A 19,666-nucleotide genomic window follows, 5' to 3' on the forward strand; every position below is an offset into this window, starting at 1 on the left:
AAAATTTTTGGAAAAAATTTTTTTTTCAAGACATTTCCAACTCCAACTTTGAACCAATTCTGTAGAATGGCCTAATATATATATATATATATATATATATATATATATATATATATATATATTTTTTTTTTTTTTTTTTCCCAATGAACATGAGCATCAGAGTTTAGCTTGTACTGCTTGTATGTGTCCAGCAGATGGCACAAATGCATTATTATGAAAATTACACAGACCCACAAACTTGGAACTACATGCTGTACCATAAACAGCTGTATTTGTTTTAAGACATTGCGCTTTTAATCTTAAAATACATTTACAGCAGCCTACATTTACTCCATACAGACAGATCTTGTACGAATGCTTTTTTTTAGTCCTTTGGTAAAAGTTTAGATATGTTACAATTAAGTTATTTCAACAAAAATCAACAACCTATATACATATATATCATACAGACTAAAGTGTAAAACATGCTAGTATACAATATCAACACCTGGCATAAAAGGCTTTGGGTATACAGATTATTAAACACAGCACAATATAAATAGTCAATATTTATATATTGTCAAATTAGTTTGTTATCTGTACAGATTATCTGAGAGCTGTATCGATTAGAATCATGAGGTTGGGATCTAAAATGAAAGCATCTGTTTTGTTATATGGCTTCCATATGCATTGGGTCAATATGCACTTAACATGTGCTGATGCTTTACTGTGCACTTTAGTATGCAACAAAGTGCACTTAAAAAGTGCATACTAAAGTTCTATATCATGCACTAATGCTGTAGTGTGCATTTTAGTAAACACACTTTAGTGCTTTAGCTTTTGTTAGGACTGGTAGGTTGATTTTTTTGTGTTGTGTATTCAGTTTTCATGTGCTGTCACACCTTAGAAACACTCACCCGGAGGGCAAAATAGCGCCCATTATCGGGTTTGTACTAAATACTAAGACAGTGATATTAAAAGACCAAATTCAGTATAAACTTTACTGATGATGCATACAGGCGAACAGATGAACCCTGAATATAAATGCAACATGCCAACTTATATTCATATTCATGTGCCTCGTAATCTTGAATTAAAATAACTTCCCCTCCCTCTTGCAATGACATCTCTTCTCTGATGATGCGTTTACTGGCATGAGGGCGGGGCAACCTGTCAATCACATGAGATCCACCAATAGCAAACCACAACCATCCAATCAATTCCCCACAGACAAAATCAAGCCCCGCCCTACATTTGTTTTTGTTCAAGAAGCCGTCACTCTCTTCCATATGGAAAAGTGAAGCCGCCAATGTCCCAATATGGGGCTGATATATCAGAGCCCGAGTCTGCGCAGTAGTGAACTCTGGATCAGAGTCTGCGAAGAAGTGAGCGTGAAGTGGAGCCGCGGTATCAAGGCCTCGCCCACACTGCTGCAGTATCAGTTAGTACAGTTTACTGCAGAACAACTCATTGCGTCAGTGTGAAAAACGGTTATGGAAATGTAGAAATTAAAGTTAAAGCTCCAATCTCCTCCTGAAGATCCTGAAAAAAGTGCTTCAGTGACTACTTGGCTCAGAAGTTGTCAATCTCAGCTGTCAATCATGATGTCACACCCCGTTTTTATAGAATCAAATAACTAACTAAACCCAAACTTATTTATAAAACGAACACTTGAATTCACATCAGCGTGATAAACGATCTAAAATGACAGAAACCATCTTTGGAAAACAATTATTTGAAGTGTAATAATTTGATTGTTTAGTTTGTCTCACGTCCCATTAGATTACATGGACAGGGTGGGGTTTATGACCTATACTGCATCCAGCCACCTGGGGGCGATGGAAATATTTTGGCTTCACTTTTCAGGACTTGTGTGGCACATTGACGCGACCGTCACAGTGACAACAGCCAATCATATTACTTTCGGGTGTTGCATGAACGCAATTGACTAGCGTCTGCCCTATGATATTTGCAAAAGGCAATCTGATTGGCTGACACCTGTGTTGGCACTTGAAAATTTTTCAACTTCTGCCAAGTAAATGAGAACGTACCGTGTGAATGCAGCATAAGGTGTGAAATTAATTTGATCTCTAATATCACTCTTTTAGTGCATTATGGCATGTTAAGCGCTTTTAAAGTTACGTTTTTTAAGTTAAACACGATACTATGTCTGGATATGGATCGCAAGTGCCCATAACTTGCAGTTTGTTCACATATCTTTGTGAATTAAATATTTAAAACATGGAAATTTGACAGGCCTGTGCTGCAGTTTTTGCCCTCCAGGTCTCTGCGCCAGTCACATGACCAAAAACTATGAATTGATGCCGTCTGGGTTTTCTTGTTCAGCCGCCCGTGGGCAATTCGAGCTAGATTTGCTCCTGCTAGGGTCCGTGTTCTGCTTGCATCCCATGACGCCGTCCCGCACCAAACAGCCGCATACGAGTTTGTAAAACGCCCTTCGCATTTCCCTGCTGGCAAGAGTGTAGATGACTGGATTCATGGCGGAGTTCAGAACGGCCAGGCCGATGAACCAATCGGCTTTGAGCAGAACCGGGCAACTTTTCGGCCCGCAGGCAACGTCGACGAAGAAGAGCACGAAGATGGGCGTCCAGCAGGCGATGAAGACGCCCACCACAATGCTGACGGTCCGCAGGAGGGCCATGGAGCGCTCGCAGTTGCTGTGCTTGGTGACTTTGCGGCTGCTGCTCTTGACGAGGATGTAAATGCGGGCGTAGAGGATGGAGATGGCCAGCAGCAGAGATATGAAGATGGTGATGCAGAACGCCACGTAGTTTTTGCTGTAGAGAGGTAAAATGGTTGAGCACTGTGGAAGATTCTCCAGACAGTTCCAGCCCAAAATGGGCAGAGCTCCCAGCGTGATGGCGATCAACCAACACGTTCCTATTAGCAGAAACACCCGGTAGTTTTTGCTTGCGTCATAAGGCCTCATTTTTATCATAGTGAGATGCCGCTCGATCGCGATCGCCAGCAGGCTGAAGATAGAAGCACTTAGGGCTACAAACATACTTCCTTCACGAACAAACCACTCGACTGGAGACAAGTGTAACGTCCACTGTCCTGACATCAACAAGTTTACTATGTAGGCCGCACCAGCCAATAAGTCACACAAAGCCAGGTTGGCAATAAAAAAGTACATCCGGTTATGAAATTTGTGGTTTTTCCAGATCGCCACCAGCACTATTAAGTTCTCAAAGACGATGAGGCTGCAAATGACCAAAAACACCACCGTTTGGGGGTCCAACGGGGCTCCTTTGGTTTCATTGCGATTGTCTAGTTTCCCTGTGTAATTGTAATGCAGGAAAATGTGTTGATTAATCATTGCAGCAGATGGGGATGATACTGAAAATGAAGGCGCTCTGTGGTCAGTCCGGATGGGAGCGGATCGTACAGGTAAGACGGGTCACGGCTGGGTGTTGGTGAGCGGGTGAGCTGCTTTCTTCAGGGTGACTGGTCAATCACCACCATGTACTGTCATGTCGGTGGCACACATCTCCCTGTGGAGTGAAGCAGATTAAATTCAGCTTGAACTTACTATTACTCTGGTCTTAAATGGTTAGTTCACCCAAGAATGAAAACATTGTCATCACTCACCCTCATGTTGTTAAACTCGTAAGACTTTTGTTCATCTTCAAACAGAAATGAAGATATTTTAAATGAAATCTGAGCAATTTCTGTCCCTCCACTGACAGCTACGCAACTATACCACTTTGTCTACCAAAAAGTTAATGAAGAGACTGTAAAACTAAACCACATGAATTGAGCGGTTTAGTCCACATTTTCTGAAGAGACTTGATTGCATATGATGAACAGATGTAATTTAGGCTTTTATTCACATAAAAACATTGATTAGTGAACATAAACTGAAGCTCAACTGAACCTGTGAGAACAAACCTCTTGCGGAAGCTCAAATGTGCTACGTAACACACGAGAATGAACCTCATTGGTTTTTGCTGAAGGTCAAACGTGCTGCGTAACACAATAATGAACCTCATTGGTTTTGCAGAAGCTCAAATGTGCTGCGTAACATACAAGAATGAACCTCACTGGCTCTTGAGGAAGTTCAAACGTGCTGCATAACACAATAATGAACCTCATTGGTTTTGCGGAAGCTCAAATGTGCTGCGTAGCATACAAGAATGAACCTCATTGGTTTTTGCGGAAGCTCAAACGTGCTGCGTAACATACAAGAATGAACCTCATTGGTTTTTGCGGAAGCTCAAATGTGCTGCGTAGCATACAAGAATGAACCTCACTGGTTTTTGTGGAAGCTCAAACGTGCTGTGTAACATACAAGAATGAACCTCATTGGCTCTTGCGGAAGCTCAAATGTGCTGCGTAACACAATAATGAACCTCATTGGTTTTTGCTGAAGGTCAAACGTGCTGCGTAACACAATAATGAACCTCATTGGTTTTTGCTGAAGGTCAAACGTGCTGCGTAACACAATAATGAACCTCATTGGCTCTTGCGGAAGCTCAAATGTGCTGCGTAACACAAGAATGAACCTCATTGGTTTTTGCTGAAGGTCAAACGTGCTGCGTAACACAATAATGAACCTCATTGGCTCTTGCGGAAGCTCAAATGTGCTGCGTAACACAATAATGAACCTCATTGGTTTTTGCTGAAGGTCAAACGTGCTGCGTAACACAATAATGAACCTCATTGGCTCTTGCGGAAGCTCAAATGTGCTGCATAACACAAGAATGAACCTCATTGGTTTTTGCTGAAGGTCAAACGTGCTACGTAACATAATAATGAACCTCATTGGTTTTGCTGAAGGTCAAACGTGCTACGTAACACAATAATGAACCTCATTGGTTTTGCGGAAGCTCAAATGTGCTGCGTAACATACAAGAATGAACCTCATTGGCTCTTGCGGAAGCTCAAATGTGCTGCGTAACACAAGAATGAACCTCATTGGTTTTTGCTGAAGGTCAAACGTGCTACGTAACACAATAATGAACCTCATTTGTTTTTGCTGAAGGTCAAATGTGCTACGTAACACAATAATGAACCTCATTGGCTCTTGCGGAAGCTCAAATGTGCTGCGTAACATACAATAATGAACCTCATTGGCTCTTGCGGAAGCTCAAATGTGCTGCGTAACACGATAATGAACCTCACTGGTTTTGCAGAAGCTCAAACGTGATGTGTAACACAAGAATGAACCTCATTGGTTCTCATACTTAAGCTTCGGTTTACCTGATGTGTTTGCTAATCAATGTTTATATGTGATAAAAGCCTAAATTCAATCTGTTCATCATATAAAGCGATTTGTGATTTGGACTAAACCGCTCAATTCATATGGATTAGTTTTACGATCTCTTTATGAACTTTTTGAAGCATCAAAGTATCAGTTGTGTTGCTGTCTATGGAGGGACAGAAATCTCTCAGATTTCATCAAAAATATCTTCATTTGTTTTCTGAAGATGAACGAAAGTGTTACAGGTTTGGAACAACATCAGGTTGAGTAAATGATGACAATTTTCATTTTTGGGTGAACTAACCCTTTAATGTCAATTATTCCTTGTTGGCTCATTTTATCAATCTCTTTTATTTTTCAACATAACGCCCCCTTTCATGATCCAGTCAGTTCCTGATGGATCTGCTATTTAACACAGCTGGAATATCTGAGATGTTTCCATGATTCTTAAAGTCCATGACTTAATAAAGAAAAAAGACTATTAAGTATAAATTATCATTGTAGCTTTACAAAAAGTATGGTTGTACTACTTAGATATACTGTATATATGCTAAATGATTATATAAATGTCCCACTGCATTATTTCAATGCAGTACAGTTCAAGTTAGGAGTCTGTATTTTTTTTTTCTTTTTTTTGATTTTGAAAGAAGTTTCTTCTGCTCATCAAAGCTGCCATCTATTTGTTCAAAAATACAGTAAAAAAAAGAAAAAAAAAAAAAAGAAAAAATTTAAAATAGCTGTTTTAACATGTTTTAAAATGTAAATTATTCCTGTGATCAAAGCTGAATTTTCAGCATCATTACTCCAGTCTTCAGTGTCACATGATCCTTCAGAAATTATGCTGATTCGTTGCTCAAATCAAACATTTTTTATTATCAGTATGCGGCTTCAAAAATTGAAAATGAAATCTTTACCGTCACTATTGATCAACTGAATGTGTTCCTGCTGAATAAAAGTATTAATTTCTTCTTACTGACCCCAAACTTTTAAACAGTATCGTATTTCAAATAAAACAATGGTCCTACTCTTGTAGAAAGTCCATCTTAAACTTATTGTTTCTTCTTGGAACTAATAGTAGCTGATTTAAACTGGTCATTAGATGGTGCAGCAGGTTATATGGTGGGTGGTCGACCACCTACTGACCAGATATCACACTCAATAACACATCAAACATCATAAGCTGAATTTCCCAACAGGCTAATTTTTGTACAGTTAGAGCAACACGTATTGCATGCACATAACATTTAATATCATAATATGATCCAGGATTATTCGATGCAGAAAACTTTTTTGGTCGTTTGCACTGAACTTGTGGTTGTGGTGTGCGTGATTAATTGCAGATTGAATGATAATAATAAGAGTTTCATAAGCTTATGTCCAGCATAACAAAATATCATTCCCAAAAAGTCTTTCAGAGATGCACCTGACAAGTAGTTTGAGTTTGACACTAGTTTTTGATTACTCACCATCATATATCACGAACCGCAGAAACGAATTTTCTTCACTGAAACCCATCCGTGTCTTGTTTTGTTTAAGAGGGAGCAGCTGCTATATTTCCATCTTTAATCGTCACGCTCTGTTGTGCAGAAGTTCAGACCTGTGCGCGCGCTGAGTGCACTGACTGCGCGTAATGGAAGAAAGTCCTTTATCACAGCCGCATGTCTGCTGCCCTTTTCCTGCGGTATGTCTGTGACGGACAATCCAGCCCATGACACACCTCCCCACCCTCCACAACTCCATCTGGGGGATGAAAGCATTTCTGATATAGCCAACTATATTATAACTAGGAAACAAGAAACCATTGGACCATTGGCGTTATAGCATGTTTAGCGTCCTGTTATTTCTTTTGAATTTGAGTATATCCTCTTAAAAAAAACTTGGAATGAACATCAAATAATTAACAAATTAAAAATAGCCTACTAAATTTTTGCTAAATTTGCTTATACATTCTAAACGGTTTCAAATAATTAGGAAACCGATCTAACAGCGCTCGCCAGTGTCAAAATGTTTGAAATGGCCAATCAAATCAAAGAAGGCGGGGCTTGTTCAGTCAGATACCGAGCGCGTGCAACGGTTTTAACGGCCTGGGAGTGTGAGGTAAGAAGTATTTAATACTTGACGATGATAAACGACCGATAGTAATATACTGTGATGCAAACTACTCGACTTTTTTGTCAATTTTCACCGTTTTGAATTGCATATATGAATCATTTACTTGATTAGTTAAGTTTCGTAACTGAATATGACGAGAAACTACGCCATTTTGCGTTTTCAACATTATAGACGCATTCACTCTTATTCTTATGCCTTATTTGAAATAAAATATTGTTCGCAAATAATTCAAATTGATTACCAAAACAAATCTCGCTCTTTTACTTTTATTTATTTCTGTAGTAATCAACAACGTTTGGATCAACATGCTATAATGAGCTTAAATAAGTCAAGAAATAAGTTTAAATATTTAATCTGGAATATTTTTTGAGACGGTTCTGAATCTTTTATAGTTCTGAATCTTAAACTGCCAGTAAAAGAAATCGTCACTTTGAAATTAGATGTAGAATGAGTTAATATTTAATAATAATAATAAATTGTCCTTTTTTCTCCACCAATGAAAATAGTTTCAAGAGAAGCCATAGCAACAAGCTTTTTTTTATTGGATCGGCTCAGCCAATCAAATTTGAGGACCAGAACTAAGCATTTTTTTTACAAGAAAATCCAAGAAAAAGCAGTTCCACTAATTGAAAACACAACAGAAGACAACAGAAAAGCTCAGCGTGGCTGAGGTATGTTAGACCTGATGAGAAACAAATAAAAATGTTAAATAAAAATAACAGAAAATATACAGTGCATAACTAGATTTTCCATCTTATCACAGAACCAGACTGGCAGCCCACATCAGATTTAAACTGGAGCTCACAGCGCTTAGCCGGCAGATTTGAGAGGTGAGTAATGGAACAGTGGAGAGGGAAACATCCCAGAAAAGAGTTGCCATGACCAGCCAGCAGACCAGAGCAATAAACATACAGTGAGCTGACTTTCAAATGAAGACTTTCGGTTCAGCGCTGCGGTGAAGGCCTGATGGCTGCTGACGTGTGTGTGCGTGTGCTGTTCTGAAAGTGTGGGTTTAGCATTTATGCACTCCAGAATGAGTGAAAGTTTGGTGCTCTTCTGTTTTTTCTTCTTGTTTTCACTGATCTTGGATCAGATGGGTGTCTGTATTGTGTCTAATTTCATCACATTAAAATACAGCATTCAGCTTAATGGGTGAATGTCATGAAAATGGGTTTTTAAAGGGGTCCTTGATTATGATTTCACATTTTTAACTTCAGTTAGTGTGTAATGTTGCTGTTTGAGCATAAACAACATCTGCAAAGTTACGACGCTCAAAGTTCAATGCAAAGGGAGATATTTTCTTTTATAGAAATAGCTTTTTAAGGACTACAACAAACAGCTGGTAGGGACTACAACGAGCTTCTTCCCAGGTTGGTGACATCACTAACCCTAGAATTTACATAAACCCCGCCCCCGAGAACACACAACAAAGGGGGTGAGGCCATGTTGGGCTGCTTTAGAGAAGAGGGAGAGTTGTTGTAGTAAAGTGTTGTTACCATGCCATCATTTTACGCCGGACTGCTTCACAAACGAGGGTCAATTCAACACTGGATTTGCACAAAAGATTAACATGACGGCACATGCTAGTCGATGAGTTGAATCAACTCCACAGCAACTACATAAATTTATCCACTAACCATTCAGAAACGTCCAGTTTCATTCTAAAAGTTGTAACTTCTTCCTGAGTCTCTCCATCAGTGTCGACTCCGGTTTGAACAATGTAAGGCTGAACAGCGTTACTGACAATCCTCATTTTGGCTGCGTGAGATTCTCCAGCTTTGTTGTTGTTGAGCGACCGAAGCGCGAGCTGTTAAAACTCCGCCCTCTTCTGGAAAGGGGGCGGGAGCAGCAGCTCATTTGCATTTAAAGGGACACACACAAAAACGGCGTGTTTTTGCTCACACCCAAATAGGGGCAAATTTGACAAGCTATAATAAATGATCTGTGGGGGATTTTGAGCTGAAACTTCATAGAACTTCACATTCAGGGAACAACAGAGACTTATATTACATCTTGTGAAATTGGCATTATAGGTCCCTTTTAAATAATATATTTTGTTGTGCAATATAAATAATATATAGCATTACAATAATGAGAATGTCCTGTTTTATTTTATAATGTGAGCTGGACACGTTCTTGACGAGTTTTCGTGAGATTCAGGGTTTGTGTTCATGCTGTCTCACTGTTTCCCCAAATGTTAATCATAGGCCTACTCTTAACCATTTATAGGAAAATACACTGATCTGAGAGTGGGGGAGAATCAGACTGGGCTAATGGCCAGAGAAACAAACTCTCATTACACACACACACACACACACACACACATACACATGTTGGGTTTCCATGTTTTATGGAGACATTCCATAGACAATGACTTTTATACTAAACTGTATATTCTCTCCCCTTAACCAACCATGACAGAAAACTTTCTGCATTTTTACATTTTCAAAAAACATCACTTAGTATATTATTTATAAGCTGTTTTCCTCATGAGAACCAAAAAAAAAAAAAAAAAAATGTCCACAAGGTCAAAGATTTCTGGTATTACTATGCCTGTGGGGACATTTGGTCCCCATAACATTTGGTTTACCTGACCCACACACACACACACACACACACACTGGTGTTTATACCATGAGCACATTTGTTGAGCAGTATCAGCTCTGTTTGCACATTTCCCACCTGGACAGCAGGTGCGTCTATACAAAAATGATCATCCTAGATTACTCATCTGAATTTACTGCAGCCAGTAAAACCATAAGAGTCAAGAGCTCCCAAAGTGTTATTGCTCAGAGGCTTAATGGAGATCTTGTTACCTATAGTGCGTTATAAATGATCCACATGACACAGGTTACCGTTAACGATTGTATTTAAGCACGAAGCAGAACAGAACAGCACAGCATATATTGGCCTCCATCATTCTGCCCACGAATGCAAGGCTCGGGGAAACCCCAAACGTGGGCCTTAAAGTAACACATACACACACACAGACCGTTAATATACACCATTACAAAGAAGTATTGACTACTTTAGAAATAAATGAGTCAGTACTTGTCATACAGTAATTATAAATTAATGTGGAGAACAGCCCAGACAATTTATTGAGAATTTGCATCTTTGACTGTAAATATAGACTTCTCAATTATCATGTCATTCATGGCCAACCTACAAATACACAGTTCATTGTTCATTTGACTTCCTCATTTGTTAGCGGGAATTGTTGTGTTGTTTATAGTTGTGAAATTACATTGAGACTTTTACTGAAGTCTCCTGCTTCTCAGAAGAGTTTTCGAACTGATCTCAACAACACTGTAAGAAAGAAATCCATTGAATAACAGAAAAGGTACTGGTAATTTTCTTCCATAAAGTCTATGGACATTTCCTTGAACCCTAAAACACAACACAATGCAATGCGTAATTTAAAATAAAACATCTGTGAAAAATCAATATTTCGCATTACATTGTGTCCGGTTTTTACAGATTTTTCTTAGAGTGAATGCCTCAGACTGTTCTCAGATTAATATCTGCAATAAAAAGTGATTTTATAGCTCTATTTTTATAACTCTTGGCTCATTTGTGTCTGTTTTTATTTTTCCTATAAGTAATTTTAGGAGAAGCATTACTGAAGGTCCTTCTATCCTGCAGAAATCATGTCTTTGCAGGTTTTTCTGATGCAGCAGTCTTTCTCTGTGCCAAACATTTCGGATGATTTCACTGCAGACCTCAGAAAGCAAGATCTGGAGGAGTTTAGATGGAAACCCCTCATTTACTCACGAGAGAAACTCATGAGCAATTACAGTAAGCCAAAGCCTTTCATTTACTCTCACTCGCTCCAGCATTTCTCATTTTGCATCTCTATTTGTCAAAATTTGTAGATTATCATTACTTTTTTTTGGAATAGTGGAATATTTTTTTTTTTTTTTTGTTACTTATACTTTTATTTTGAACCACAAAATAACATACAATACATTATAATATTAGTTTTTAACATGTTAGTCCATCATATTCCAACAGCCTTGACAATTATTACATTTTAATTACGTCAGACACATTATAGAGAATAAAAACAAATACATCTAGTACAGGGGTAGGAAGAGTTAAAAAACAAAGAAACAAACAAAAGTAAAAATAATAGGGAAAGGCAGAGAAGACCACATGAAGGATGTGAACGTATAGCACAAGAACACTGGAGTATTAAAGGCATTACAGGAGCCAACCTCATTAAGAAAATAGTTTTCTAAAGTCGCAATGAACATGTGATTTGTTCCATTTCGTACAACTCCCATACTTTTTGAATCCAGGCATTGTATGATGGGGGGGGGTCAGGTTTTAACCATCTGCATGTAATATTTTTGATGGCTGCAGCAAATAGAATTTGTAGTAAATATATTTTAGCTCTGCCCTCAAAGCCCTCTGGACACACACCTAAAAGGGCAATTATAGGGTCTTCGAGGATTTCAAAATGGAAGATTTCTTTAAGGGCATTGAATATATCTTTCCAATAATTTCTTAATTTTGGACATGACCACAAAATATGGGTGTGGTTGCCAACATGCTGGCCACAGTTTCTCCAGCACTTGTCTGAGCAGGATGAATTCCATTTTGCAATTATCTGTGGAGTTTGGAAAAATCTGGTTATTATCTTCCATTTGAATTCCCTCCAGATATTAGAGTTGGTCACAAGGTGTGCCTCTCTGCAAACTTCCTCCCAAGTTTCGAGAGGAACTGTTTCATTAATTTCAGCCTCCCATTTCTCCTTTATCTGTAATGTGTTATTTGGGTTCTTATATAGAAATAACATATATATTTTAGAAATTTTAAAGGGCAGGCCATTTTTTTTTAATAAACACTTTTTGTTATACTGGTTGAAACTCTCTTCACATCCTGAGAGCAAACAATAATAGAAGTGGTCTAAATATTTAAAAATGTACATATATCTTTTGTGGAAGTGTCAAAAAATGTTTGTCTACGTTTGGAATCAATATGATGTCCTACCTGTCAGTCAACATATGTATTTCCATACCTCCGCCCACTTGCTTCATCACACGTCATCAGCATGTTTCATAAGGCTATGCAGAGCTGTAGACAGACAGTCGCCAAGCGCCACAAACAAACAGCAGCCGCCTTTTACAGTTCCTCCTGAATCAAAACAACGAGCTTATGCTGCGTACACACCATGTTGTAACGGTAATTAAAAGATGGAAACTCGGAGCTGTTGACGTCCTCAGACTCGGATTTATACGTTTCTATGACACTATCAACGCCTAAACTAATCTGCAGCAGTCAAGTGGTACAACTACAGTTCTGTAAGTTGTTTACATTCATTACTGTAATGTATGTGCTTTCAGACATGAGGCAATTTAACTTGTGACGCTTTTCAGACTCTGGTTGTGCGTGTTCATGCGTTTTGGAGGAGGCATGGCTCTGAAGGGAGGGTGGGATCTCATGCTTTCAAAGCTAGCTTGCTAGCCTCTCCAAAATTGCCTACCCTACGTTTAATTAACTGAAAAAAAAAACAAAGTGTGGAATGTTGGACACTTCATGCACTCAACTGTCGCAGCTTTAATTACATCACAGAGGGGGAGGGGCATCAGGCTCTGATGTCAAAGGACAAAATAATACACGCTTAAGTATATAGTGCATGAGTACATAGTGTATAAGAATAGTGCATCATTTGGGACGCAGCTGAAGATATTTATTTGCCTTTTAACATGTAACATGCTGGTTCTGGTTTTTTAGATGTTGAACTTTTTTAACTATATATATATATATATATATATATATATATATGTATATATCAGGGGCGTTTCCTCTGAGGAGGCAAGGGAGGCAGTGCCTCCTCAAAAAAAAAAAATAGGATGAGAAAATAATCCATATTACATATAAAACAATACAAATATTACAAATTATGACATTAAAAAGAGCGCAAGTCACTCGTATTTCTTAAGGAACACTGCCCAACAGCGACACCTGCAGGCAAAGTTACAGCAGGAGTCATGCCTCCCTTTGCTCTCGTAAGGCCGGAACACACCAAGCCGACGCCGACGAACTAGTGGCGACGAAAGCAGACTGTGGGGTTGGCTCGCGTCGGCAGCGTCTGTGTCCAAAGTTGCCCTGACACACCAAACCAACGCTCGACAGCCGACGGCCAAGTAGCACGTCCATTCTGCGCCTGCGTGAGATGAAATGCCTTTCCGAACCAGGAGGTGGCAGTAGCTGAACAGCCAATCAGAATGATCAGATGGTCCGACGGGCTGACGAGCTCCGACGCCTATTCAACATTTCGAATCGGCCGAAAAAAAGCCGACGAGGACCAACTTCAGCCAACGGTGCGGAACACACTGAGAAAACTTAGTCGGCCGACGAACAAAAACTGCCCGACGGCCGACCGTCGGCTTGGTGTGTTCCTGCCTATAGAAAACCATAGAAAATCATCAGACCCCCGGCGTGCGGTGGGTTTTGTGGGGGGTAATTGAGAATGAATGGGGGAAAGTCACGTGAGAGGAGGCAATGTCTCCATCGCGCTATGATTGGATGTAATTGGTTATGATTGGATATGATTGGTTTGTGCGATAAATCCCGCCTCTTGTTGACGTGCACGTTCCGCACGTCAGTTTGAATGAACAAATGATGGCGTCAATGGGAAGACTAATTGAAAAGTAAGTAAACAGATCACCCAGTTAGATATCACCGCTTTATGTCACATCAAAATCAAACTTGAAATGGACTGAAAACACGATGACTGCGGGGGTTTTAGTGCAATCAGCTTGGTGAAATTAAAAATACAATTCGTGTCCGTGACAGACGGTGTTTACGGAGCATGACTGATGATCCAAAACAGCCTAAGTTGACTATTAAAAAGAAAAACATCAATACACAAATAAAATATATTGTTTAAATTATTATTGCCTTTAGTTATTATTTTGGAATCAATGTAGAAATGCTTAAAACACTAACTTGATGGGATTGACTTGGTTTTGATAAATAGAACATTTATTACAATACATTGTTAATGTAAAATTACAAAATAGAATTGTCTTTGGTTTCTTTTTTTCTTTTTTGATGTAATGTAAAGTAATGTTCATTTAACAAGGAAGATGTGTCAATGTTAAGAGTAATGCACATGAATTTACATTGATTCATAAATAAATAAAAAAATGTGCCTCCTCATTTCAGAACACCACTGCACGCCACTGATATATATATATAAATAACTCACCCAAATATCAAAATGGAAATATGCTTGTTGGTAAATCTCTTTTTTCTGAAGGTGTTTTAAACTCTAATGTCATGACATGTGGTCAGGTCGGTCTGTAGCGATGATAAACCATAACCTGAGGAAAAAAAACACAAAGGTGCACTCTCTCCTACATTCATTCTGACGTCTCGTCTTTTGAGCTGCACGCACAACTAACACATTTTATAAAGACAGCAGTAACACTTTAAAGTAAGGTCCCATTAGTTCATGCATAACTAAAACAATGAGCCATACATTTACAGTACATATTAATCTTTGTTGATTTTAGTTAATAAAAATAAAAACGTTAAACAGGTGATGGACCACATTGACTTCCATAGTATGGAAAATAAAAATACTATGGATGTCAATGGGGGCCAGAAACTGTTTGGTTACCGACATTCTTTTTATAGTTCAACAGAAGAAAGAAATTCATAGGTTTGGAAGAACTTGAGGATGAGTAAATGATGGCACAATTTTCAATTTTGGGTGAACTATCCCTTTAAGGTTAATTTTAGCAGTTACTGATACATTAAAGGGTTAATTCACCCAAAAATGAAAATTATTTATTAATAATAATTAATTATTATGTAGATCTTAAAATCACCATGAGATGCTGTTCGCAATGCATTGTACTTTCTGTTATTTGACGTATTTCTGAGTAAAACATGATATTCAATGAGAAAATGCTGTAGGGTGGGACTTGATTTTATTCTTCAGGAACTGATTGGATGATGAAAAGTGACAGGTTTGACATATAAGGGCTGTTAAATAAAGTTCTGAGAACGTTTTAAGCAATGTTTTGTTAACCCTCATATAACATTTCTGCATTCCCACTATTTGCATCAGTCTCCGAACTGATCTGGATCTGTCCCACATCAGTCCTGTGTTGGTAAAATCCCATCATGCTCTGCTCCTCAGACCCTCTGACATCACTCTGGGGCATTTTTCCATTCACTGGTTATTTATTTGTTCATTCTTTGTTGCCACAAATCAGGGCACTGGCTCCTGATAAGCCGGCTGAAGTTCCTGGTTTAAACGTCTCATTGACTCAGAACAGAAGATTCTGGAGCGGAACAGGCTTTCCCAAACATTTGTGGTTCTGCTTTTAATTGATTAGATCCTGATGCTTTCTCTCAGTCTGATAGACGTCCGCTATTGATATTATTTATCTGGTAGTCAGTAAGAGTCTGCATGGCTTAGTTTATTATTATCGACCGTTTGCATCTATTTGATTTTATTTAAATAATCATGTTTTCAAAATGCATTAATTCAAATTGCTTCGAATCAGTGTAAAACAACTAAATCTATTCAATTAAATAAATGGTTAACATATACATGAACATGGTATAAAATATATCTGTGGTGGTACGAGCAATATTCAATAAGTTCAAATGTATGAGATTGAAAGAAATTACAACCCAAATTCTGCAAAGTTGGGACGTTTTTTAAATTTGAATAAAATGAAAACTAAAAGACTTTCAAATCACATGAGCTAATATTTTATTCACAATAGAGCATAGATAACATAACAAATGTTTAAACTGAGAAATTTTATACTTTTATCCACTAAATGAGCTCATTTCAAATTTGATGCCTGCTACAGGTCTCAAAAAAGTTGGGACGGGGGCAACAAATGACTGAAAAAGCAAGACATTTTGAAAAGATTCAGCTGGGAGAACATCTAGCAGCTAATTAAGTTAATTGATATCAGGTCTGTAACATGATTAGCTATAAAAGGGATGTTTTAGAGAGGCAGAGTATCTCAGAAGTAAAGATGGGCAGAGCTGTGAAAGAGTGCGTATTTATGTTATAACTGTGTAATCCAAATGCATGGAAATATATGCAACTCAAATTTATGAATCTTAAATTTAGGTCTAAATATTTTTTTATTGGAGTGCTGCAGGAAAGTGGAAAATTTTAAAAGTTGACAAATGAGATTTCTTTAATATTTCAATGTTTTCTAGACAGAATATGTAGATCAAACAGACTTATATAATGACTCAAACTTTGAAAAATATAAACTTAAAAATTGGTGTAGGATTTGCTTTGAAACAGTTTTCACGCAAAAATTGCTAGTAAATTTCACAAATCCAAAGAATTGACAACTAAAAATTAGAAGGTAGAAAGAATGAAATAATATTTTCTAATTTTTTTTTTACAGTGTGATTAATTTATTTAATTTTTATTTCTCATTTTACGTGTGTCAGAAGAAAATAAGTCTATACCTATATGAAACTATTAAGCAATGAAAGTGCAGCGTCTGAGCAATAAGGTGCACTTAACCCTCATTTGTTTCTGTTCTCTCACTTTTAAAAATAAGTCCGTCGTTTTCCTGCGTGGTGACCACAGCTACAGAAAGTCTGAGCTATTAATGTGACGCTGGATTATTTCTTGTAAAGGCGGTTCGAACTGTCTTGCTCAAAGCTCTTCGTCTTTCATTGTTTGCATGATCATTGTGTCACATCAGACCACACATGCAAACATGAGCTGAGCTAAAACTGTTCACAGTTATATCGATTCCTCAAATTGTGTGTTAGTGAGCAGAAGTGTGATGACACTTTACTAAAGGAGGAACATCAAACATATCAAGACAGCAGAGACTTTTTGTGTCTCATATTACTGTAGAATCTGTAGAAATGTTGTTCTGTTGGTCATTAGTATAGTTTGGCTGAAGAGAGTTTGGTTATAGTGTGCAGTGACAGTAAACGTGTAGTGCGCCTATATGCATGAGTTTAATATCCTGTAAATGCATATTGATCATGCACTTATGTCTTAACTTCCTGTTTGTGCATGCGGGTGTCTGGTGGTCTAGAAAGAAAGAAAGAAAGGAAGAATTTGGCCTTTTCACTTTGGACCGTGGTGATTTAGAACAGTCCCTGGTTGAAATCCAACAGTAACACTGGATAACAGATGGGTGTCTCTGGTTAATAGGCACATTAACCTCTCTCTCCTTCTCTCTCCTTCTCTCCCTCTCTCTCTCTCTCTCTCTCTCTCTCTCTCTATCTCTCTGCCTGGACGCACTATAATTGTAATGTCTATGTCCTTGAGTTGGAGCCAAACTAAGCGAGTCAGGGCTGACATGACCTTGTAGAGATGCTGAAAGAAGCAGCTTACTTATTCAAATGTGTTTTCTCTCTCTCTCTCTCTCTCTCTCTCTCTCTCTCTCTCTCTCTCTTTCTGTTCAAGACATGTGATGTGATGTGATGTGACCAGCTCAGAGGTTAATGCTAGTGTTCCTGTTAAGATCAGCCTTTTCAATTTATTTCCCGCTACTGCCGAGTGAGTTTATTTCTTTATTTAAAAGTATTTCTGTTACTAATTTTATGAATTATGTAATTAATTTTAGCCAGGTTTTTATTTATTAATAATATTTGTAAATATTTGAATACTTTTTTGTTATTAATTTTTATCTGGTTTATTTATAATAATATAATAATTTATATATAATTTATAATAATATATATATATATATATATATATATATATATATATAATTTTATTTTAACTAGGTTTAAATATATATTTATAGTGTTTAAAATATTTTTATTATAAATATTGGTTTTAGCCAGGTGTATATATTTATTTATATGAATTTATTGTATTTAAATATTTTTATTTTACATATTTTACTATGAATAATTTTTATTTTTATTATAAGTATTTTATTGATTTCTAAAATGGGTTTATTTATTTATTATTTTGTTTTAAAATTATTTATTATTGTAATTTATTTATAAATTATTTATTTATTTATTTATTTATATTATTTTAAAAGACATACAGACATAAACCAGGTTTAAATATATATTTATAGTGTTTAAAATATTTGTATTATATATAGCCAGGTTTATATATTTATTTATATTATTTATTTATATTAATGTATAGTTTTAAATATTTTTATTTAAATATTTTATTATCAATACTTTTATTTTTATTATAAATATTTTATTGATTTTAAACCATATTTATTTATTTAATATTTTGTTTCAAAATTATTTATTATTGTAATTTATTTAAAATGAATTCATTTATATTATTTTTTAAAATAATGTATTATTATAAAAAATCATTTTAACCTCGTTTTAAAAACATGAAACATATTACAGCCTTGAAACATCATAACACAGACAAAAGATTATCGACACAAAAAAAAAAAACGCATCATTTTAAACGTATGGGTGGCATCTCTACTTTACATTTACTTTTCTTAATCATATTACTTCAAGCACAATCTTCATTTCTCAGAAAGCTCATAAATGGATTTCAAATGACTTCAAACATCTATCTATAATAGAGGAGTATGTTTTGATTTATTGTAATACATCTGTGAATCTATAAATGCAAACAATCGAACAACACAAGATGGTTGGTTACCAGATGCAGGTCATCAATTTTTTATTTATATAAATGCCAACAGAGCTCATACATAAATCTGGACCAGAGTCATATGCTATAAAATATCGACAAATATATAAGAGGCATAACTCACGGAGGCATAAATAAAACATGTGCCTTCCATCATCTCTGACTGTATGTACAGATCATGTACTGCATGTCTCATCATCTTCACTGCATGCATGTTAGCTGTCTTTTTTTATCTAGATGGAGGGCACGAGTACAGCTGCCGTCTGGCGTCACACAAACAGACACACAGTCTGAATGGGACTGAAGTAAAAGGCTCTGAGTATAATGGAAGAGCAGTAGATGAGATCCTGTGACCTCACCCACCGTCTTCAGTTTCACTGACCCTCCTTCAGTGCTTTCACATATAGAGCCTCATTAATGCACTTTACAACCCTTAAGAGGACGTCAACATCTAATGTTAAACTATATGGCAAGTTAAAGAATGTGAACTTGTTAAACATCATTGTTGAAGCAGAGTGAAATATATTAAAACATGTCCGGGTCATTTGTCATTCCTAAATCAAAAGGAAAATACAATTAATACAATTAAAATTTGCATTAATGTATTTGTGTCCAGACTTTTTATGTATTTATTTACACACACACACACATATATATATATATATATATATATATATATATATACACATGCACATACATATACATACATACATACATAAATGTATATATATTTTCCCCTTTAT

The 19,666-nt window shown here is 36.8% G+C and overlaps 1 protein-coding gene and 2 long non-coding RNA genes across 3 annotated transcripts; 2 read left to right on the plus strand and 1 right to left on the minus strand.

The window, feature by feature from the left end:
• Positions 1-271: 271 nt before the first annotated feature.
• On the minus strand, positions 272-6,844 carry LOC127504181 (sphingosine 1-phosphate receptor 3). Its single transcript, XM_051878694.1, has 2 exons — positions 6,670-6,844; positions 272-3,494 (listed from the first exon to the last, which is right to left on the minus strand). The coding sequence occupies exon 2, from the start codon at positions 3,317-3,319 to the stop codon at positions 2,291-2,293; it is 1,029 nt and encodes a 342-aa protein (XP_051734654.1). The 5' UTR covers positions 3,320-3,494; positions 6,670-6,844; the 3' UTR covers positions 272-2,290.
• Positions 6,845-6,979: 135 nt separating this feature from the next.
• On the plus strand, positions 6,980-11,356 carry LOC127504182 (uncharacterized). The gene is made up of 3 exons (XR_007927307.1): positions 6,980-7,300; positions 7,822-7,986; positions 8,079-11,356. It is a non-coding gene; the product is annotated as an uncharacterized LOC127504182 (long non-coding RNA).
• A 6,375-nt stretch (positions 11,357-17,731) lies between these two features.
• Positions 17,732-19,528, plus strand: LOC127503850 (uncharacterized). Its single transcript, XR_007927232.1, has 2 exons — positions 17,732-17,834; positions 19,161-19,528. It is a non-coding gene; the product is annotated as an uncharacterized LOC127503850 (long non-coding RNA).
• The last annotated feature ends 138 nt before the right edge of the window (positions 19,529-19,666 follow it).

This window comes from Ctenopharyngodon idella, chromosome 21, assembly GCF_019924925.1.
Source record: "Ctenopharyngodon idella isolate HZGC_01 chromosome 21, HZGC01, whole genome shotgun sequence".
Lineage (NCBI taxonomy): Eukaryota > Metazoa > Chordata > Actinopteri > Cypriniformes > Xenocyprididae > Ctenopharyngodon > Ctenopharyngodon idella.